Source organism: Schistosoma haematobium, chromosome ZW (assembly GCF_000699445.3).
Source record: "Schistosoma haematobium chromosome ZW, whole genome shotgun sequence".
Lineage (NCBI taxonomy): Eukaryota > Metazoa > Platyhelminthes > Trematoda > Strigeidida > Schistosomatidae > Schistosoma > Schistosoma haematobium.
In genome coordinates, this window is record NC_067195.1 from 76,649,500 (window position 1) to 76,674,309 (window position 24,810).

At 34.1% G+C, this 24,810-nt stretch overlaps 1 protein-coding gene across 1 annotated transcript; it reads right to left on the reverse strand.

The window, feature by feature from the left end:
- Positions 1-4,051: 4,051 nt before the first annotated feature.
- Positions 4,052-23,555, reverse strand: MAN2B1_1 (Lysosomal alpha-mannosidase). The gene is made up of 5 exons (XM_051212343.1): positions 22,259-23,555; positions 14,995-16,038; positions 12,142-12,340; positions 9,269-9,613; positions 4,052-4,966 (listed from the first exon to the last, which is right to left on the reverse strand). Exons 1-5 carry the CDS (start codon positions 23,498-23,500, stop codon positions 4,362-4,364), a joined length of 3,435 nt encoding a protein of 1,144 aa, XP_051072518.1. The 5' UTR covers positions 23,501-23,555; the 3' UTR covers positions 4,052-4,361.
- Positions 23,556-24,810: the final 1,255 nt, after the last annotated feature.

Sequence of the window (24,810 nt, forward strand, 5' to 3'; positions counted from 1 at the left end):
TACTCCACTTCGTGGAAAACCATTAACCAAATTTCTCCTGTTTATACAAATAACCTTAATTGTTGAAACTATATTAATTAAGTTTATACCACGACTTCTAGAAATAATAACCCTCATCAATTTGTAGCTCCATATGATGATTGTAGTTAATTATCAAGGACATTTTGATCATTCATTCTTGTACCAAATCTTTGCTTATTCGTAATCTGTGAGAGATATAAACAACAAAAGTAGTCACACTACTTTGTTTCAATTGATGTATTTACATTTTCATTGAAACTGTACAAACGTATTCTCGTGTGACAGCGGTTTAAATCTTCCGAAACGTATGACGGACATGTTGGTTGGTAATAACTGGATATTTGTTAATGAATAGATTTATCCAATGCATGAATCATTGATGAAAATAGTCCAATATAATTTACTAAAATACATTTCACTTGACACAAAAAAACAACAGATTCACAATTGATTGATCACTGGTTAGTGAACAATCTGATTTATGTCAAGTCGTTCTTTGTATTGATCAAGTTTTAATGCGGCTTGAATTACTTTTTTCTAGTTAGCAGTTTTTTAAAGTGTTAATTTTCTACGGGATATGGTTGCTAACCCCATGCCCAACCCTCCTCCTTTATCTGGGCTTGGAACCAGCAGTAACTCAAGAGAGGATCCAGGCGGATTTTCAATGTGGTTTCTAGTAAAGGTGAATTGATATTCTAAGCATTATATTGAGATGTAAGATGGTGGTTGGAGGTAGTCGACAGGAAACCCTGGACTAAGGTTTCATGCTATATGATACTCGTTAGTAAGTAGTACCCATACTCCTCATTTCTGCAGCAATTCGGAAGGCTCTCCCGGTGTCCCACATTGTACGAACATTCCATGTACCTAAATAAATGATCGCTCTGATTGTCAGAAGGAAAATTCGGCCTCGTAACTTCCGAAGGAATTCGGCTTTCATCATGAGGCATCATAGTTCTTCTAAATGAAGACCTTCTGACTCCTAGGGCAGAGTTTAAAAGGTTTGAATAATTTTTTCTGGTTAGCGTTTTTTTAGCGAGTTAGTTTTCTACGGGATGAGGACGCTAACCCCATGCCCAACCCTGCTCCTTTATCCGGGCTTGGGACCGGCAGTAGCCCACGGAGGGACTTCAGGCGGATTTAGTAGTGCCCATAACCTTGATGGAAATGATCCTCATTAATTGATCCGATCATCTGTCACCCAGCTTTACAGTAAGTGTCATTACTGTTGGGCTATTCGTAAACGAGTGTCAAATGCTATAAAATCTTAGTTTAAGGTATCCTGATGACAAACTTATTTCAAATATTCATGTCATGTATACAAATCCATGTCGTTTTATGTATAATATATATATGCACCATAGAATAATTGATCATTTTTAAGATAAGCACAACAACTGAAACATGAAACTAGTTTATTGAATCATTTAACTTTAGTAATTAGTACAAAATTGCAATTGAAATTGAAATTTCCATGTTTTCACATAAAATTCTCACTATAGCGGTTAATTTAACTGATCATACATAAAGTATGTATGTTTTAAGTTTGAAATGTAGGGTGGTGATGGTGATGATGATGATGATGATGATGGTGGTGGGGTGAATATTAAAACTTATTGAGGACTTTGAAACATTGTTTATATTACAAATAAATGGTGTGTTTTTATCGATTTTAATAAAAACTCAATATTCATTCATTATCGATTTAATTTTATTAAATATGTGGAGGGAGGGGTTGTTGGCTTGCTTTGTCGTTAAGAGAGAAAAAAAGTTTATTCTATTGACATATTCTCTCTCTTCAGAATATGTATGATCATTGTAGTAATATAAAGTACAAATGTGAAATTGTCGAATAATAACCTGATACAATTAGTTCCCTTTATAAATCTAAATAAAGCTAAAATGAATATGGATACAGAATAATATGAATTCATTATATTTCATAGTTTCTCATTAGTTGCTTACAATCAAATATGTAATAGAATTTTATATAGAGGTAAGATATAGTGTGAACTGATTGATATAATTGAATGTAAAGAATTGCTTCCAAATGCTCTGGTATGATAGAGAGTGGGAAGAGTCTAGTCTACCTCTCGAAATGCTCTCATATATATTTAGTTAAAGCCTTCAAATAAGAGAAAAAAATCTATCCACATATCAAATCATTTTTCATCTAATTGGTGAAACATGGAAATATGTATGTTCCAGTGTTTAAATACTAGTCATGTCGTTCTGAAGAATATTTAAATTAATGGCATAATTTAACAGAATATTCGATTAAATTGTCCCTAACTGCCCTGGTACGGTCGAGAATGGGGAGAGTTCACTCTCTCACTCCAAATGGTCTCACATGGACACGCGTATACAGCCCCTGCCAAGGAAGTCCTACTTACTGTCTTCTCGTGATGGAGGCGTTGTTTACGAAATCGAGAGGATGAAGAGCGAATGTCCGGTGCTTTAACCGAGTTGGTAGATATGGAGGATTCGCTTAAGTGAGTTGGAAAACTCTGATTCCAAACCAGTGGTGCACATGGTTTCCAGGATCCTGAGGGAACAAATGGCGTTTGAAGCAATAGTTTGTCACCAGCTACTATGGTGGTGCATCTCCTTACGTTGCTTCACTGCCTTGTTGACTAGACCATTAGGTCAAAGGCTCCGTGCGTGGCACCCTAAGAAAGCTATCGGCTTCAGTTTGGGCACCCGGGTAATATGACAGACCACATACAAATCAAGTGACTTGTGTGGTTGATATGTATTCAGTGCCCATTCGTACCAATATTTCTGTGTTCAGATAAACAAATAATGCAAAGAATTGGGATGACAAAGGTTATCAATAATAACTATTTATATACAAGAACAGGTAGGATGTCTTTGGTGTTAGAATAAAAAAACATGATGAATGTGTGACGTAATAATTAAGTGAATTTCAGAGACAGATAAGATAAATTATGTGATAATTTCAGAGGTAACGAAGGGTTTGCACAAGATTTCTGGAATTAAAAAGAACTGGGTGGTTTAAATGTACATAAAATAAGAATTCGGTGGTGAAAGAGAAATATAACAGACTGAACATTAACAAAACTAATGACCGAACAATTGAATTACCAGAGTACTAATAGGTTTATTAATATCTCTTTTTGAATACATAGATCAGGTTTGAGTACGTTTATCGCAATCGCTTCAGCAAACCGAAAGGAAACAGTATTTCTTTGTCTGCTAATAATTTGAGGAATGTCAATGGTATGCTTGGTGTCAAGTAAATGCCAAGCTATTGCAATGTTAAGAGCCATTGCCCCTCGTAGTCTCAATTTCTTTAGAACATGCTCGGATATACGAACATGTACTCTTCTCTTGAGCCTCCTAATATATGTGCTTTTGCATATATATGTAAATTGGCAAATGCAGTTAGAGCTACTGACAAAAGAAGACCTGTCAATTTTAGTTTGTTTAAGCGAGCAGTTCGTTTCCCATAGCGTCGTCAATTTCGCTGATGAATAGGTCACCTTCAACCTGTAATTTATCATGTAATTAGTTATTCCAATAATTTCATTTCCTTTGAAATGTAAGCATAAGAAACAAATTCTTTTATTCCATTCTATCATATTTAACCCGATGGTTAATTTTGGCATATTTCTAGATATGCATTTTTCACATAGGCAATTTGTAATGAAAGAAATTTCATCTTCCAAGCATTTCTTTGAGCAAATTTTGCGTGCACGGTCAAATTAATAATATATTTACAAGCATTTAACCCCTTCGATTAGTTAGTGAGACCTAATAACTAGGACCAAATGATGGTTATAAACCAGTGTAAGAAATTTGAATTATGATTTACAGTTGATCATTAAGGTTAGGATATAGATTTACAGTTTTCATCACTAACTGATATCAGTTATAATGCCAAAATTCTACTAAGCCAAACGGATGGGTGAATTTCGCGCCAAGATCCAAGACCTGTTATCTTATATCTGATTGGTTCCTCCATAAATTATAGTCTCGTCGATAAGTTTTGATCAAATGAACAAACTCATTTTTGGATTATTATTATTCTTATTACATTAAGATAGTATATATAGTATAGTTATAATGATGTCCTATCCATTATTACAACAGAATCAATACAATATCAATTATATTAAACAACCCGCTAAAATCATTCAAAATAATCAATCATAATAATCTTAAACTATTATTAATAAAACAATATTCATTAAAACAAAAAAAACATCAAGTATCTTGGATAATAAAAAAAAATTATTTTTTTTCTTTTCCTTATTCATTTAAATATTGATTAAATGTTGTCAAGGTAACTTTGACAATGGAATGTATCCCATTGGATACTAATTCAATGATACATGATTATGATATTGTTCAGATAATATCTCATAATCTAATATATATGTTACTATTTTACCTGGTTCAATAGTTAATATAACATTGCTTGATTTTATATTATTTGTATGACATAATTGTTCCCTTTCATAAGTTTGATTATATGGAAAATGAGTTTCAGTAGGCCATTTTAATCTATTCTGTAGAGATTCACATTTTAATTGATCCCCAGTTAATGTTACTTCTTTCATACCAATTACTTTTATACCTTTAATTAAATGAGTTAAATCTAAATTGGATGGTTTCATTGATAATTTATCTGTAACTGGTTGAAGATTTTCTAATCGAATTAATATTTGATTTGGTATTCTTGGATCAGATAATGAAACTCGATTTAATGGCCATGAAGTTAAACTTAACAAATGAATATATTCTGGTAATGCTATATTGATACCACTCCAACCATTTACTTCAGTTGATTTTGGTTGATGTTTAGCTTGCATAAATAATGGTATAACTGGTTTACTAATCATTTGAGCAGTTATTCTATCATTGGATTCAATAATTTCTAATTCATCAAATCGTATTTTATGTATTCCACGTACAATAAGACCTTGAGATTAGACAAGGAAATTTGAAGTAAAATGATTATTGATTAAATGATAAACAAAAAACGGTTTGTAAGAAATAGTGGAGCGTTCCATATTTTTCACGACTAAACCATCCAATTCAGAGAACAAAACTCCATCAAAATCATCTATCTGAGCTACAAATCTTCTCTATCATCTCAAAATCATATGAGCGTAATACGCTTCTCACAGTTCGAAAACGGGAGAATTTCACCAAAAGGCAGGCTACCACTCGAGAACAACTGTATTTACTCCACGGCACAACCAAACCATCCAGCTCAGATAATAAAACTCTGTCAAAAAAGCTTATAATCATTCAAAGACTTGTTAATGGCTTTTTAATTAGTGATCACGACAATTGTGTTTCGTTAACTGAATGGTAAGCATTATAAGATTATAGCTGTTCGATTATTGACTATGGTCAAATGAAAAAATAGAACGTGACACATATCTGAACTGATTCAAACAGCCATACCATAAAAGTACATTTAGATGCAAGATTATTATAGGTGTGACGCGTGCTACTTATATTGATATAAGTAGTATATGACGCGAGTTAAAAACGTAATGTCTGGCAGCTGAAGATGGGGGAAGATCAAGAAAGGAAGACCGGAAACACAATGCAAGTTGTAAGAAAACGCATGAACAATGAAATTTGAGACAAAGGATTGATGTTTGCAACAGAAACAGTACGGTTTGATGGTATGGATTGATATTTATATATATTTATATATATATGGTTTTTCTATTTTATCAAGTAGCTCTGTAATTTCAAGCAAATACGGTAATTCTCACCTATGTTCTCCTCCACTATATAGGTAGTAAAGCTACTTGTCATAGTAGAAAAGATAAGACAACTAAGATACGATGGTGAGACTATAATTTGTGGACGGCCGTTGGTCGACGCTAGACTGACCTTGAGACTGTCCACTTAATAACTAGGACAAAATGAAGGTTATAAGCCTGCGTTAGGAATTCCAATTTCATTTACAGTTAATGGTTAAAGTTAATAATTATATTTAGGGTTTTCATCACGAACTGACATCAGATATAATGTTAAAAGCCGAGACCTGTTTTCTTATACTTCATTGGTTCGTCCATAAATTATAATCTCACCAATATGATTCTAGAAGAAAATACCCAAGCTGCCAGCTTTGGGGAAATCCCCAAAATGAAATAGTTTTCCCCAAAGTTTGGGGAAGCTTCCCCAGGTCTGGGGAAATTTTGGGATTTTAGTCTCATTTCCCCAAAATTTACTGTAGCGGCTTCCCCAAAATCTCCCCAAAATGGACCAAATTTTCCCCAAAGTTGGCAGCTTGGGTAAGAACTGATGAAATAAGAAATATTTTCATAAGACTGTTAAGAAACTTAGTGTTGTAACTTGACTAAATGCTGATTCTATTATTAGCATAATTGTTTGTTGTTTGACTACAACCTATTACTTTTCACAATGGAACAAGACTGTTATACCGAGAAATGGAGGAAAGCAGGTCACTAGTTAAAGATTGATTCACTCATCAGTGACTGATTAAAATGATACCAAGAATAATAAAGAAATATATAACATTTTAATAGTTAAGATCAAAGATCATTTTGAACGTATTGAGTGATAAGCAGTTAACAGTAGTTGGTCAATAATTTAATGTGCATATAATTTACGTAACTAATTAATCAACCATCTTAGGTGTGAGATACAACTCATTATTAAATTACATATTTTTCATTCTTTAACGCTTATGACCTAAGAGAATGCCCCCATTTGTTGTGGTACGGAGGAGGGTGGGGAGAGTCTACTCTCTCAAATGGACACGCGTATACAGCCACTAACAGGGAAGTCCTACTCACTGCACTCTCGTGGTGGAAGTGTTGTTTACGAAATTGAGAGGACGAAAAGCGAATGTCCAGCGCTTTAACACGGTTGGTGGACACAGAGAGTCCACATAGGGGAGTTGGAAAACCCTGATTCCAAACCAATGGTGCATATGGGCTCCAGTATCCTGAGGGAACAAATAGCATATGAACCTACTTTTGGTCACCAGCTACCGTGGTAGTACATCTCCTTACGTTGCTCCGCTGCTTTGTGGATCAGACCTTTAGGTCAAAGGCTCTGGGTGTGTTCCCCTAAAAAACCCACCTGCTTCGGTTTAAGCACCCCGGACAATATCCTAGCCCTCGCACAAATCGAATGATTTATGTGGCGCATATAGGTTTGGTGCCTCGTTGTGTGTTTAAATAAATAAATAAATACAACCTAAGAGAACACGTACTCAAAATGCACCATTGTGAATCATTCTGAGTTATTTCATCTAAATATCCAGCTATGGCTTATGAAAACAATGAGGATAGCAACATGGATGCCTGGGCCTATTTACGTAATACATGTCTCATCAACTCAGTCGGTAACGATTCATTACCTAATCAATCGATTTGCTGTCCTTTCCCAGTAGCCTGAGTCTAAACCGAATATTGTTCACTTGATGGTTTTAACATATGCAAGCAATTTTTCGAAGTCATCTATGATCAGATGCTAAAAACCAACAAGTGTGCTCTATTTTAAATGACCATGTTTTGTAGTCATAATGTAGCTTGGAGCAAACTGATGCTTATCATACTTGTCCTTTAGTAGACTGATACATATCTCAGCTGAGCCACAAGTGACACAAATTTTCTAAAGCTGACCGAGATTTCTGAATCAGTGTTGAGATTTAGTCAGTCAACAAGTCACCATAGTTGATGAGACTTAAATGTCTATGAGTTTAACTTGAGTTATTTTCCGAAATCTCTCAGTGATCGATCCAATGTTTTAGGTGGGCAATTACTTCACACTTGAAATGGATAGTCGTTTTCCATGAGGAATGGTGGATGTGAGCTGGTGAGTAGTCCCAAGCTAGAACAAACCAAATGTCCCAGTGTTACTTCATTTTAATATTTGTTCAGTTCCAAATAGGAAACAAGATCAAATTAACGTATTTTATCCCAGCCAGTTCTGTTAGGAATTTTCTATTAATCCCTTTGACATATTTAATTTAACTAATTTAGGCTACGGTTTGTGAAACAAGACGACTTTGTGAATAAATTTATACAAGACACTAGGACTATTCGTCATTTAGTCTCTAATCACAACTAGTCAGATAGCAACCATAATTCATTATCATAGTTTCATGTGTGAATAATCACATATTATTATTACCACATTGGAATATGGCCAGACTAAAACGTGGCACAAAGCCATGAAGTCACTGTCAAGTGGACTGAGCCATGTTGGTAGGTATAGACTACCTGGTTGGGGACCGCGAGATGATAGTAATCGACGGTTAGAGACCTTGAATGACATGGCTCGAAATGGTTTGCAATGGAGCAGGTTTATCCACTCTCTGTGTTCACCCAAATTCTAATCTTCTGAATCCTTCATGTCCCTTTCTTTTTCCTCTTTCCGAATTTATTTCACTGGATTATACTCCTTGAATAACATCTTGAAACCGTAATGTTTCCGATTACTGCTCATACTTTTACTACCTCTACCACTATGGAGTTTGGATCGACAATTGTATCTGTGTGCTAATATGGTATCCCAACTGGAACTGATGTACGTACATACGAAGTTCTACGTTGTCGCTGACTGACTGACTGATGGTTACCAGTGAAATGCAGAACCCACATTTTGTCCCGTTCAGGATTCGTCATTAGAATGTACCTGGATCACACAAACAAATTATGCGTTACAGATATTGACAACTGTTTTATAACCTCTAATTTGTGATCGTTGTAGATGTAGATACATCTTAGTTTTATTCAAATCCCGTTAAATCCTTTGATATTGTGCATATTACTTACCCGGCGGCCAAACCAAAATATGGCATTACTCCTTGAAGTCACTGACTTCTAGTCTGAGCCATGTTGGTAGGTGCAGACTACTTGGTTGGTGTCTGGATGATACGGCTGTCTTATTTTAAACTTTGAGATTAAAATCGGTTCATATATTTCTTTCTAAGTACTAAATCTTTCTTCCTGTACTTTATCCTTATATGCAATCCTCATTTTATATATTACCACCTTTGAAGTAACTACTTCTATGAATTTGGTGTTCATCTTGTTGTGTTAATGAGGTATGAAAACTTGGACCGATGCATATATTGTGCCTGATCCCACGTTGTAGCTAACTGATTGACTGACTAATATTACTTACCCAAATTCTAACCTTCCATTAGTAGAAGGTTAAGTATTAAATATTAGTGAACATTTACAGTTAGCAATTTGAATTATTCTCTTATTCAAAATTTACATACCTCGATAATCTAATCCATTCTCCATTAATGGTTCACTTACACCAAAACCATCATCATTTACTAAACGACGATGTAGCATTAATTCAATTTGTCCATCATTTAAACTTGTACCACCTTGTGCACGATCTGTATAAATTGCTAATCCTAATAGAATTTCATCATTTTCATGTTTTTTATTTGGCTTATAAAGGAATATATTTTTTAACATAATTCTATTAATTACAGGATAATAATTTCCGGATACATTTTCTGTTTCATTAAAATGAAATGGAAGATTCCAGTCATCTCTGCGATTACGTAATCGTTTGATTAAACGTCTACCAGATGAATCAGTGAAAAATTCACCTAAAATTGAAGTTGAAAAAAGGATTAATTATTTTCGTGGATTGGTTGAGGTTAGACATTAACACCATTGGATGCCGTCTCAGTGGTCCAGTAGGTTATGCGTTCGCGCGCAAGACTGAAGGCCCTGGGTTCGAATCCCGCGAGCGGGATCGTGGGTGCGCGTTGCTGAGGAATCCCACAATAGGACGAAACGGTCATCCAGTGCTTCCAGGTTTTCAATAGTGGTCTGACATCAATCGGTTCATGATCTCAATCAAAAATTATTCTATTGTTTTAATATTAAAACAAAAGTACTGAAACTTTGAATGTATAACGTTCAATAAAGTGATAAGTAGTGGATGATAAATAACTTCTATTCAGTTAGTGTTGTTTATTTGTATCTTCTCACTGTTATTTAGGACTGTAATTGATTAGTCTGTTGTTGGTATATGTACATCCTATGAGGATTGCCTTAATATTGTCTGAAGTCACAAGCTAGTAGTGGAATCCAGTTTGACGCAGGTTTCGTCCTATTTGGAACTCATTAACTAGACAAATCTGCATCTCAGAGTTGATGTTCACTGTGGGACTCGAACTTAGTACCATTCACTTCAAACGCTATCGCGTTATCCACTTACTTAATTAGTCCAGATAGCCATTTGTTCGTGAAATAGGGTAAAATTTAAATTCACTTCGTATTGTTTACTTGAATCTTCGCATTGATGTTTATTATTGTGACTGATCAGTCTCTTGTTGATAAATATACATAATGTGCGGACTTCTTTGGTATTACCCTAAATCACAAGTACTATAAGCAAAGATGAGTGGTGGCCAGTAGTGAAATCTTGGACGTGCGTTTTATTCTATTCGGGACTCAGAGTTGATGTTCATTTTGGGACTCGAATCTAGTACCGTTAGCTTCAAACACCATCGCTTCTATTTACTAAGTCACTATAAAATTAACAAAATAATCAATCATTTAGGAAGATCAAATTCACATGGTACAGTATCTCCACGAAGTAGATAATAATCTTGTACTATTTAGGAACTCATATCTAAATAGGTTTTAAGAAGTTCTCATGGGATTTTTTTCAAGTTGTAAATGAGATAATTATTCATCCATACTGTTGAATAATATCACAAAGTAACTGAAAGTGACAGTAAAATAAAATGATAGCTTAATTGTATTATTCCAGTCTCTATTAAATATATTGTTGGGTAGTGTTTAAGGACTACCGAAAAAGTTCCTAAACTAAGAAGTAGCAATGATTTGAAGTTCATTGACTCTCAGTATTTATTCGAATTAACTAACTAATTTTCTTTATTTGGAAATTTTTTATTAGAATTTAGTACGTAAGCATGACGGGGTTAGTATTTATTGATAACATGTAAGTGAGTTCTTCATGATGTCAATACCGTTCTAATAACTGATTAGTGATATCGTAGCTACAACTTTCGTGTTGATAGCTAGCAACCACTCAACTTAGATTCAAAGTTTTTTGTCCATCAACACAAATACAGCTTCATATACACTCAGTCTATACTTATACTTGTTAAAATCATATAAGACTGAATCCCACTTTTGTAAAAAAATACATGGGTATGGCACTTCCAAATATTAATCGTATTTATGGTAAACCAAAACAGAGAACTACCGTTAAATCAACTCATGTAACATTTTCCATACAAAGTCAGTAAATCAATGAGATAAAAATCCATAAGAACACAAGATGAATGTTTCCAAGAGAAAGTCACTTGTCTTTTTAGCTTAATACAAATCTGTGAATTAAGCAGTCCTTTCTATCTCTTTACATGGTAAAATCTCCTTCTATAGATATATATAAATGAGGATTGGACTAACTTACAGTATAATAGCAACTAATTTAATCTTTTATTTTTTACCAACTAAATATAAATAAGTGGAAGATCGAAAGAATGAAAGACTCAAATCGATAAACCAGTCAGTAAAATGAATGGTATAATTTAACAGAATATTCTATCAAATCGCCCTTAACTGCCCTGGTACGGTCGAGGATGGGGAGAGTTCACTCTCCCACTCCAAATGCTTTCATATGGACGCGCGTATACAGCCCCTGCCAAGGAAGTCCTACTTACTGTCTTCTCGTGATGGAGGCGTTGTTTACGAAATCGAGAGGATGAAGAGCGAATGTCCGGTGCATTAACCGGGTTGGTAGATATGGAGGATTCGCTTAAGTGAGTTGGAAAACTTTGATTCCAAACCAATGGTGCACATGGTTTCCAGGATCCTGAGGGAACAAATAGCGTATGAACCTATTTTTTGGTCACCAGCTACCATGTTAGTGCATCTCCTTATGTTGCTCCATTGCTTTTTGGAATAGACCATTAGGCCGAAGACTACGTGCGTGGCACCCTAAGAAAGCTATCGGCTTCGGTTTGGGCACCCGGGTAATATGACAGACCACACACAAATCAAGTGACTTGTGTGGTTGATATGTATTCGGTGCCCAATCGTACCAATATTTATATGTTCAAATAAATAAATAAATAAACGGTCAAATTAAAACTACCTGGATTTTTCACAAACATATTATCACCATTCAGTGTATATCGTATCACCAGTTCACGACTGTTTAAATGTCCATCATCTGGTATAGGACCAGCTGTCCATTCTACCTCTAATTCTCCATTATTATAAAGGCGTACAACTAAAGATGCCCATGATGCATAAGTGAGATGAAATTCCTTGACACATGGTCCATCTATGGCCTTAAGAAATAGCACACAGAGACATGAAATAAGAATTGAAAGTATTAAATTTGCTGTCGGTTTTGATCTTAGGATTTATTACACTTGACATACTCGATTTAATTATATACTATTAAGTTAAAATTCTGGTAACTCTTTGAAACTGTGTAGACGGTCCACGAGTGAACTCGAGGAAACTCTAAGAAGCTCAGAAAGAGCCGAAGATATTCCATCCAATCATCTTTTGGAAGAATATTCCAGAATCCCTACGTGTAGCTTCCCCATTGGACGAATGCTGATAAACGTTTGTATGCGAATTGGATAACCGTAATTATTATTTCGTTTTTGCTAAAAATTATAAATACTTGACAGTTTTGTACTATAATTGACACTGTTTGGAATAACATTCCTTTCACTTGTCTTCTGACTTCTCATTTGCAACTTGGAGAGGTTCTAGCGTTCGAGTGCTCAAGTTATACGTGGCACATTAAGAACCAAAGCTCTAGATATAACACAAACCCATGATACTTATTACAAAGTCCATCTTTGGAATTTCGATAAATACTACCCAATAGATTTATGTTTCCTATACTTACTGAAGCTCTCCGAATCTTCTATAATTATTATACAGCTGCTCTTGTCAATCTCTGGACTTCATTCATGGAGGTAGTGACAAATGGAACCAACTTAAAGAAATAGGGTTTATCACTTATCACTGTTGATAATCGATTACATGTCAGAATTCACTGAGGTTTTGGATCTGAGTCATCGAATTCCACTTTAGTCATCTAATACACATAGTTCCCTTTATCATTTTGAAAACAGCAAGAACAAACATTCTAGCAGAATAGCATGAATTTATTTTATTTCGTTTGGTTCTCGTCAGTTGCTTACAACCTGTGATATTTAAAACCATCATTACATAATGGGTTTAAACTACTTACATGAGAGGGTTTGGTTGGAAGTTACGTTGAAGACATATTCCTATAGTATAGCAAGGGTGTAAATAAATTTATTAGACTGATATTGTACCTTATGTGAAAGGCATTCACACAACATTGATTGTGGCAACAGTTCAAAGCGCTAGAAACAAGTGATTACATAATGAGTAAACATTGATGCGAATGTAGTGAGTAGAGCTCAGTTGATAAAATAAGATTATTAGTTTGGAAGTTAGTTGAAATAAAACTCAATGATGTGATAAATGCAAGAAAGAGCTTAAAGGAAAAGAGAAGAAAAACATATTAAGAGACAGCAAAGGAATATTAGTCATGAAGGCAAGGAAAGAGTAACAACCGTCTCCTTTTGAATACATAAGTCAGGTTTTTGACGCCTGATGGCAACGGCTTCAGCAAACTTCAGAAGACTGGAGTTTGGCTGCTTACTAATCACGTTAAGCGACTGCAAGGTGTCCATCGACCTGATGTCCTGTATCAAAGAAATGTTTGGTGATTGCACTATTCAGAGTCTTTCTTTCCCTTGTTCTAAGACTTTTTGGAACATGTCCAAAAAATTTGAGATATGCCCTCCTTTCTGTTCGGCCAATGTAGCTGCTTTGGCAGGTACACGTAAATTTATAAATACAATTGGCCGTAACATGAAAAGGATGCTTATCAACCTTTGATTGAATTATTGAACATGTTGTTTTATACAGAATTAGAAGTTTGGCCTTGGGATAAGTTCTGGCTAGCGCAGTATTCAGTCTCCTGTTGATTGTGTTTGCAACATCATCACCTTTGAAGTTAATATTTATAGATAGCGGTTTTTTATTGGCTGTAATTACTTCCGTCTTGTTTTCTTTACGCTTTTTATATTTGTTAATAAACTTTTGTGGATAAAAGTTGTCTCGTAGGCATTTTTCCACGTTCATCAATTCTTCTTCCAGTTTATCAGTGGTACATATCTTTTCTGCCCTGTAAAGTAGTGTTTTAACGAATGCTTTCTTGTAACTGAGTGGACAAAAACTATTGAAATTCAGGTAAAGGCCATTCCAAGTACTTTTTCGATAAACCGAACGTTGGACTGTCCCATCTCCCCTACGTTTTATAGCAATATCAAGAAAGTGGAACATGTGATTCAGCTCGTGTTCCATAGTAAATTGTATGTTAAGATGAGCATTATTGAAGAGTTTTAGCAGGCGGATTGCATGCTGTTTATTGTTACAGACAATAAACGTGTCATCAATATATCTGGAATATTCCGTCGTTTCGCTGATTGCCTGTTTAAGCACCGTGTTTCCAAGATACCACATAAAAATATTTGCCAGAATTGGACCTAGTGTAATTCCCATTGCTACGCCGTCGACTTGACGATATATGGTGTTATTAAACTGAAATTGAACGTCTGTTGCTCACATTAATAGTATTTTTTTTTAATTCTGGGGCTGATAAAGGTAGGAGATCATAATTCTGACAAATTTAACACGTTCGTAATGAATTCTGAAATTCCAGGACTTGATGTTTAAAAACGTTTTAAGTGTACAAGTATTCACTGTAAACTTCTACTTAAAGTTTGTGCTGCTGATGACGTCATTCAAAAGAACAATGAAAGTTCCATAACCATCCAACCATCCAAATCACAGAACAAAACTCCATCAAGATATTCAATGTATTTAAATATCCTCAAATAAACTGGAAAATATGATAGATCTAAATAAATCCATCAAAAGTACTTACATTTATTGTAGGTCTTGGAAACGTTTGTATAAATGTATTATTTTTTGGTAAAAATATATATGCACCAGACGATTGTGGATAAGATGTTTCACCAAAATAATATAATAATTCAATAGATAAATTTATAGATTCACCAGATTTTAAATGTTTCATTGTTATCATTAATGGATTATGAGCATTTTCAATATATTGAATATTGAATTCAATTGTTTTAGATAGTAATTGATCTATATTCATAGAGGAATGAATTGATGATGATGAGGATGATGAAGATTCTTTTTGGAATGGTTGATTATATACATAATTCATATAATCTCTATTGTAATATGTAGTTTTATTAAGAGTTAAATAGAATAAATTAAATCCAATTGGTGATAATGATTTAGCATTGAATATAATTTCATAATTGGCTAAATGTTTATCACTATGCCTTTCTGGTATATTTAATGTACGTTCAGTAATTGGTACTAGTTGATATTCTAAGTTGTTGTTATTATTGTTGTTGTTTAATAATGTGGATGAAGTCGATGCTCTTGATGATGACGACGACGACGATGATGATGATGATGATGGTAATTGACGTAAATCTTTTAATATCACTTGTAAATCAATGGAATAATCTTCTGGAATATAAATTGGTAAACGTATCCATGTATTTAATTGTATCCAACCTAATGGATTATATAAAATAATGAATACACCCCCTTGATTTAAATGATTTAATTGTGGTTTTATTCCTTCAGTTGCATTACATAAACTAATATTTAATAAATCACAAAATATTACATTATTTGTTTCAATGAATGGTTTCAATGTTGGTAATAGTTTAATTAATGATTGACTAATTAATAATTGACAAAATTTTGTTGCTTTTGTTAATCTCCATGCATAATCATTAGCAACATGTTGTTTTTCTGTACCGGATACAGCATCATGATGTTGTAATACACCAAGTGTTTGTCTTAATGCATCAATTAATTCATCAGTGATAATTTGTTTTTGATAATCATTCATTTGTGATAAACGATCTACATGTAAATGAACCTAAATAATGAAAAATAGGAAAATAATGTTAGTAAGTTAAATGGAATTGTGAAATTAAAAAGAAACACTATCAAACAAGATTAGTAGATATGTTGATTGGTTTTTTCAGTTTTCAATGGTGAACGAGGTTTGAGAAACAGAGAGTTAAAAAGGTGAATTTCAAAGGTTTTGAGATCATTTTTGATGTCTACATAGCTTGTAAGACAATAGTATTGAGATGGTGAAGAAAATTTGTAGCTCAGGTAGATGATTTTGATGAAGTTTTGTTCTCTGAGCTGGATGGTTTGATCGTAGAGCTTTCATCGTTCTTCTGAACGATATCATCAGCGCAAACTTCAGGTAGAAGACAAAAGTATGATATTTGTGAAGGTTATATGTAATTAATTTTGAAGTGAGTCGATGAAGACACAAATCACTATTTATCGCCAAAGAACTGTACGATTGAAAAGACATTTTTTATAACTGATTCGCATCAACTAGGAACTTGTTGAAAACTGTAGCGCATCAAATATTCTTTACAGTTTTAGATAGATACGAGCGAAATCAGAAAACATGGTTTATTAAATTGTGACTCAATAAACCTGAGTGTCCGTGGTTCGATTCCGTAATTTGTTATGTTATGTGGTTGGAGGTAGTTAGTAGGAGAACCAGACCTAGGTTTTATGCTATTTGCCACCCGTCAACAGGGAATAACTGAAAACTTGAGGGTAATAATGTTCTCTTTGAGATTCGAACTCGTAACACCCAGTCTCACAATCAGTGATATCACCAATGAGCTATTCAGACAGCGATTATCTGCCTGTAGAACTAGGATATTTTCACTGATTGACCCATGAATGGCAATCATTATCAAGTTTTTCTAGTCCATTTATATGTTAGCGTAAATATGATATTCATTGTCGAATAAATATTTTTTCAGTAGGATTAGACAAAGAAGCTTTATCATTCGGCCTCAAGTTTTGTGATAGACGTAGATATGTAGATCACCTGAAGACTGATGTTCGGTTTCAGAATCTATTTACCTAGACACAAGACTTAATACTCTCGACAATGGCCGAACATGAAAGACTCAAGACTTCACTGGTTAGTTACTGTAACCAATTTAAAATCAACAAACATCACACAAATATTATACTGACTGATAAATATCGAGATATTCGAAAACTAAAATCTAATGAGCACATTTTTAGCATTAAACCTGATAAAAGATCGGGCACTGTAATTTCTAAACAATACAGAATACATAGATAAGATGTATACCTTGTTGAAGGATCTAACTAAATTCCAAAAGCTTGAGTTGTGTAAAGACCTCGATGATTAGACCGAACATCAATTAACTACGGTATTAAAACTTTTGAAACAACATCAATTCATCTCTGATTATACTTATAATGGGCTCAAGCCTTTTAGAACACATACCCCTCAACTCCATAGCCTACTTTAGGTTCATAATCCAGAAGTTGTTTCACGTTCAACTCTAGATATGTCAAACTCACTAAACAATTCAACAATGAAATCGTTGGTGAAATTATTAGAACCATTACACTAAGTACAGCGTTAAAGATGTATTTGAATTTGTGGATATAAAGAAAAATATGAATACAAATGACAAAACCATTTTATCACTAGACATAAAATCTTTGTTCGCTAACAACCCACTGACTGAAATCATCGATTACATCTATGAACGATTGCTTGGGAAGAAAATAGAAATAACGATTTCAATAAATAAAATAAAGGGGCTTCTGTCAGAATATAATATGAATGTCTACTTTATGTTAAACAATGAAGTTTACAGATTAATAGATGGAGTAGCAACTGGATCACTTCTAGGCTCGATCCTTGCTAATATTTTTCTTGTCAAACCGGAAAATGAACCGTTGAAAGATATCCTAAATAAGCTAGATTATTACCGTCGATACATAGAAGACACATTAATTGTGTGTGACGAAAGTATCAACAAACAAGAGCTGTTGAACAATTTTAATAACATCCACCTAACTATTAAATTCACCAGAAAAGAGGAGAAAGACCATAGTATAGCTTTCCTTGATGTTCTACTTTCTGAAAGAATAGATGGTTCTATAAAAAGAAATATATATTTTGAAAGATTACATGGACGGGTCAATATACCCGTTTCCATAGCTTTACATCTCTTCAATACAAAATAAATTTGCTTAAATATCTCAGATATAGGACTAAACTATTATTTTCTGAAGATAGTGTAGATAGTGAAATAGATTGACAAAAGAACGTGTTACGAAATAACGGCTATCCGGACAATTCCATCAGAAAATTCCCACTGGAAGGTATTTAAAAAAAGGAAAAGGAAATTGTGAATCTGTCATTAAAAAGCCCCTTATCTGAAACTGAACTTTAAAGGGGACATGGCGGGTGATATTTTAACACGTCGACTCAAAAGATCTATCGAAAGGACGTTTCTCGTCGCCCAGTCACGTATTATTTTCTCAACTAAACCAGTACTTACACAATAAATCAAGGATAGGTTACCGATGATGGGCTCTTGTATGTGTGTATACTGATTCAATTGCTCCTGTAGAGCTAGTTGCATAGCTCGTACTCAGAGGGCTTTATTCTTGCGTGTTCGTGAACATGTACCAGCATGATAAATAAGAACTTTTGTCTAAATTTAAACGAATAGTTTCACAATATTTGGGCGCCAAGCTAATGTGAGACGTTAAAGGAAAATATTCTCCTTGAAAAAGCTTGGACCAGATTGCCAGGCGAAACGTTGGATTTACTTCAAATTCTTTCGCTGAGATTTTACAAATACATTTCTTCCTCTTTAATGTACCAGTATGGTTGCGAAAATAAGTTACTAAATCGATTAACAGCGCCATTCGTTCTCACCTGGTAGATAGTGGACATTATTATTAAGACAGATGAAACTTTCTCTATTTTATATCAAGTTTCAAACAATCTACTTAAAGGAGCTAGAATACAGCTACTCTATATAGTTTAAGCCAACTGAATCAACTCCAGAAAACCGAAATTATGTATCCAGAAGAGTTATATCTAGCCTCTATGTTTACCTTCGTCTACGACTGAATTACCAGATACCTAGACTAGACATTATAAACCTCTTATCCCCCTCTAAATTCCTTTTGTGTATGTATCTTTCTTAATCTCCACATGAATGCTTTCTTATCGTAATTACCTTCATAGCACCTCTCTTATTAAATATCATACTCACACAACGTTATGGTTATTATTACCTAAGTTAACAAGATGAAATCCTCCTACTATGCATTTTATTCACACTATTTTTTTTCATTTTTGCTGTATTACTATTAATTTGATCGTTGAATTCACGAGTCAATTGAAGCTAGACCACCATGGAAAACCTGGGAGCACTGGATGGCCGTCTCGTCCTAGTACGAGATTCCTCAGCAGTGTGCATCGACGATCCCATCCCACGAGATTCAAAACCAGGACCTATCGGCCTCGCGCTCAAACACTTAACCTCTAGATCACTAAGCCGACATCCATATTACTATTATACTGATTGTGACATGATACTTTATTCTAAATCATGATGACCTTTATTAAATGACCTATCTAACTTGCAAATAATACAATTTTGAAATATTTATGTCATAACCAAATGCAAACGTTCATCATTTTTAACAATATAAGATAGTCAAATTCATTAATACATGCCTTATTTTGACCTTTTGTAAAATATAACAATAATTATGGACTTATAACTGTACAGCTTGATGATGAAGTTATTGAAGACAATTGTTCATTCAAATATTCTTTGTTTTTCTTTTAACACATTTTAATAACCGAAAGAGGATTTTGTGAATATTATAGTAATTTAATAGTTGAGATCATGAATCAGTTGAAACTAGACCACCTTGGAAAACCTGGAATCCCGCGGGGCGGGATCGTGGATGTGCACTGTTGGGGAGTAACACAATAGGATGAAACGGCTGTCCAGTGCTTCCAGGTTATTCATAGTGGTCTAGCTTCAATTGACTCATGATCTCAACTTTTTAATAATAACTTTTTAATAAAGTAGAATATTGATAGTAACTTTGAAAATTTATTCTACATCAGGATTACATTTCAGTTCTATCATAATGTAAAATATGTGTTTGAACAAAATAGTGAACAGTGAACAATAAGATACTTTGATGAAGATGTTACTTCTTTACTGAAAAACTGTAAGCTCTAGAAAGTGGTAATGTTGGATACTTTTATACGACGTGCAAGTGAAAATGTGTAAATGGTTTTAAGGTTAAGCATAACATTAATTCCAGCTGAAGAGGAAATTAGGAAAAGAAGATGGCAATGGATATGACATACATTACGGAAATCTAAAATTTAAAACAATTAGTCCCTTTGATGAATTTCGATAATGCAATGAGAAGACGTAGTTTATCAGAATTATGTGATATATTTGCGCAATACATTTCGAGTAATCTGATCACACATTACATACTTGTTAAAAACATTTATATATGAAAAATTAAAACGTCAACTAGACAGGTTAAGGGTAAGTCATAACAAAGGAAAAATATTAAAGTACACAAAAACAAATGTGATTACCACTCTGGATAGTAAATCAGTACTACCAGGGTAGGTTAAGTATAAGTACAAATTGTTTTTGAACACATAAAGGGGGTTTCAATTTTCGTATAGCCAAGGCTTCAATAAACCTTAGTATACGTCCTTGAAGGCTTTTGTACAACACAACAAATGCTGATTTGATATCAACCTTACGGAAATCACCAAACTGCATCATAAAACAATTTCTAACTTGGAATCCTGAAAGGAGGCGGAAAACAAGAAGGCCAAAGAACACATTACGTCGGGAAATAGAAGCAGATATGAAAAGAATGAATAACAAGTAGAAAGAGCTGGAAAGGATTGCCCAGGACAGGGTTGGATGGAGAATGCTGGTGGGTGGCCTATACTCCTCCACGAGGAATAACAGGCGTAAGTAAGTAAGTTTGTTTCAGTTGGTTATTTTAGGCAATTTACAACAGGATAGAACAATTTAATCTTTTGAAATTAAACAACATCCTTTTATTCTCCAAACATAGACTACTGTTCTTTTGAGTAAGCTAGTTAACACTACTGTAAAACATGGGTCAATGAAATTGACAAGACAGAAAATCTTTTTTCCCTAAATGATGATTACATCACAAATTGCTTAGAAACACATAAGTATGGAACTGTAACTTAAATTTATATTAATCAGCCATATCTCGACCGTTGTTGCTACTTTGACGTGGTGGTCGTGCTTGTCTATTGTGATGAAGCAACCGAGCTATACTGGTTGGAACAATCGTTCCTCAAGGTCCTACCATGCCAGACAGATCGGTTGAAGAGTGGTTAGATTAAAAGCGGGAAACTCAAAGTCCGAGGGCGAAGTTGTACTGCTGACTGTACAGAGGTGTGACGGCATTAAGGTGTTTCCCTCAGTCAACCAGCATAACAGTGATGCTGAATTCGCACTAAGGAAGTATGGGGTCAGAAACGGTCGGACCTAAAAGTGCACATCTTACCTCATTTCACAGATGTCCGTCTCTGACATTAAGGTCTCAACAAGTACGGAGCTAACACAAAAACTACTCATAAAAGGTCGTGTGTGACCAACCTCAAGCAGTTGTCCCTTGGGCACTGCGCTCACGCTCTCAGGTCACTAAGATCACCTCTAATCTAATTTCCTTTTCAGGTACCCCCAGAAGAAACCTTCCATGGTATGGGCAATCGGGAAGTGATAACCACCGGTATACTTCTAACAGCACTCAAGATCACTGTATTCATAATCAACCTCTCTATGCAGTTCCTATTATTCCTCTTATATCGATAATTATCGGACGTCTAACTAAGACTCTTGAATTGCAAACACGAGAGAATCAAGCTGGCTTCAGTTCTGGTTGTGGATGCATCGACCACATATTCACTATTCCTCAGGTTCTAGAACACAATTATACTTATGGGCGTCCGACAATGGTGATCTTTCTTGTCTTAAAAGGAGCACCAATGACTTAACTACTCCTATGAATCCGGTGTTCATCTTGCTGTGCTAATGCGGTATGGCAACTTGTACCAATGCATATATGTGCCTGATCCTACGTTGTAGCTGACTGAATGACTTATCAGCCCTATTTAATCCTAATCTTCAAAGAAATCGTAATGAATAGATAACTCTGAAATATGTTAATACAATAATATTAGTACTTACTTGTTCACACATTGATAATAAATTTGATGCTTGACGTACATAATATTTTAATGCTGGTCGACTTGTATAATAACCTGTCCAATATGAATGTGGACCACTAGCATATGGAAAGAAATCACCACCACGACGATTGATTGTACCGATTCGATTAAATTCTTCATTCACTGCTTTTGTATAACATGCTGGTGTAGAATACAATAAATTAACTTGACTATTATTTAATTGTTGACGTTGATTTACATATGCAATTAGCTTATCCATATTTTTATAATTTAGATTAGCATTTTCGTATGTAAAATCACAACCCATTAAAACCATTATATGATTCGTTTGATATGCTTTAGATATAATAGATATATAATTTAAGAAATCATCTACTCTTGATCTTACATTATAACCTTCTAAATTAGGATCATCTTTAATTGGTTCATCTAAACATTTATCATCAAAACAAAATGATTTTGGATAACAATATGAATCATGAAATATACTTGTGAATAAACCATAACCAGTCTTTTTCAATTCTATATGAGTAGTATCCCATAGAACTTCTAATTGTTTTAATCGTTTACGTTTTTGTTTTTCACGATAATCTATACGTTGAAAATAGACAGCATCAAAACCGGCATCTTGAAATAAATCAGAATGATCACGTGAATGTCCAAATGGATCAATTTGCCATGCAACTAATGGACGTCCACATTCACCAAATAATTGTTTTAATACAATATGTCCATAAGTTAATTGATCAATAGCATCAGAATAATAAACAGTTGCTTCATCTGCCATACTCCAACCACCTAAAGCAAATTGTAATTGCCCAGATTGAACTAAATTTTTAACTATTTGACGTTTAGCTAATGTTTGTCCTATCCACCATTTCATAAAAAATGTCATTTCAACATAAGTAAAACGACGTTTTGAATCATCAACTAAAGCTTGTATAACACTATCTAAAATGTATTGTACACCAGCACGTTGAATTGTATTATTAGCACCATAATAATATTGATCAACTGTTTTTAACCAGCCAACATCATCATGTGTATGCGGTATTAAATGAATATTAAGATATCCCGGTTTTCCTAAATTACATGATTCATATCCACATTTTGGACGATTAAAGTATTTGAAGAGATTATGAAAGCTGTATGCATCAACATGAAGTGCAAATACTGATAAAGAAATGAAAAAGATTATTGAAATGAATGATGACAACGAATTATTCTTTAGATTTGACATGATCGAAATGAATCTAATAGTTCATATTATTTCAATGGTTATTATTATAGTTGCTATATAGTAACTACCATGTTCCCTATATATATATAAATATAATTGAATGTATATATATGTATGTGTTAGTTCCTATGTAATTGGATATTTCATAATCAATACAATATTAATTCATACTAATATTCGTCAATCAAACCATTTAGGTTTGTAAGTATGTGTGTGTATATATGTAATGATAAACCAAACTTTGGATATTAGCTTAACTGATTTCGTTGGTGAGAATAAGTGCAAGTGACAACCATCATGATCATTATAGTAATAATAATAGTAACTATTAATATTACTATTGTATTATAACTATCATTACTGTATCGGTATCCATGATAATGTTGTTCATGACAAACATTATACAATGATTCTTATGATTGTATAATTCATATTTCAATTCATTGATTATTTATTGAAATTTTGTAGACATGACAATAAACTATAAACAATTATTGACATCTATAGCCAATTTGTTTTGTTTGTGAATAATTTCAGATTGTTAATATTTCAAATGATGTTTAATAGTGTATCAAATTCACAATTCATAAGAACAATGAATTAACTGAATCAATTGTAAAGCGATACCCATTTAGTTGCAAATTCAAAGTTTGCTCTAACTTATTTACACCTGTTACTCCACATGGAGCATAGGCCGCTAACCAGCATTCTCCAACCCACTCTGTCCCACTCTGCCTTCCTTTCTAGTTCTATCCAATTTTTTTCATTCTTCTCATATGTGTCTCCTTTGGCCTTGAAGATCCCATGTGGGGGCTTGTCTTGTGATTCAGTTCGGTGCATTCCTCAATGTGTGTCTTATCCACTTCCAGCGCTTCCTCCTGATTTCTTCCTCCACGGGGATCTGGTTTGTTCTTTCCCACAGTTGGTTGTTGCTAATAGTGTCTAACCAATGGATCCGAAGTATTTTGCGTAGACAACTGTTAATAAACACTTGTATCTTCTAGTTGATGGTTTCCGCCTCAAAGTTTGCTCTACCTACTTGAATTTACACAGTCAGATATTATCACTGTTGCTTACATACAGAATCTAACTCAAAGTCTAGTATTAAAGTTCATTTTGATGAAGTTTTGTTCTTTGAGCTGGATGTTTTGGTCGTGGAGCTTTCATCGTTCTTCTGAACGATATTGTTATGAACGGGGAATTAAGAAGCCCAGACAATTACGAAAGCTATTTTCTTGGGACGTTATTGCATTTCATTCAAAACCTGTAAAACACTTATATTTATTTTTGTCCCTATCTTATTCTACATA

Excerpts from the sequence above, each read along its gene's own strand:
- MAN2B1_1 (XM_051212343.1), bottom strand. The coding sequence starts at position 23,500 with ATGTCAAATCTAAAGAATAATTCGTTGTCATCATTCATTTCAATAATC. Across the intron at positions 12,341-14,994 it reads TTCCAAGACCTACAATAAAT|GCCATAGATGGACCATGTGT; the intron begins GTAAGTACTTTT and ends CTATTTCTTAAG. Across the intron at positions 9,614-12,141 it reads TATGTTTGTGAAAAATCCAG|GTGAATTTTTCACTGATTCA; the intron begins GTAGTTTTAATT and ends CTTCAATTTTAG.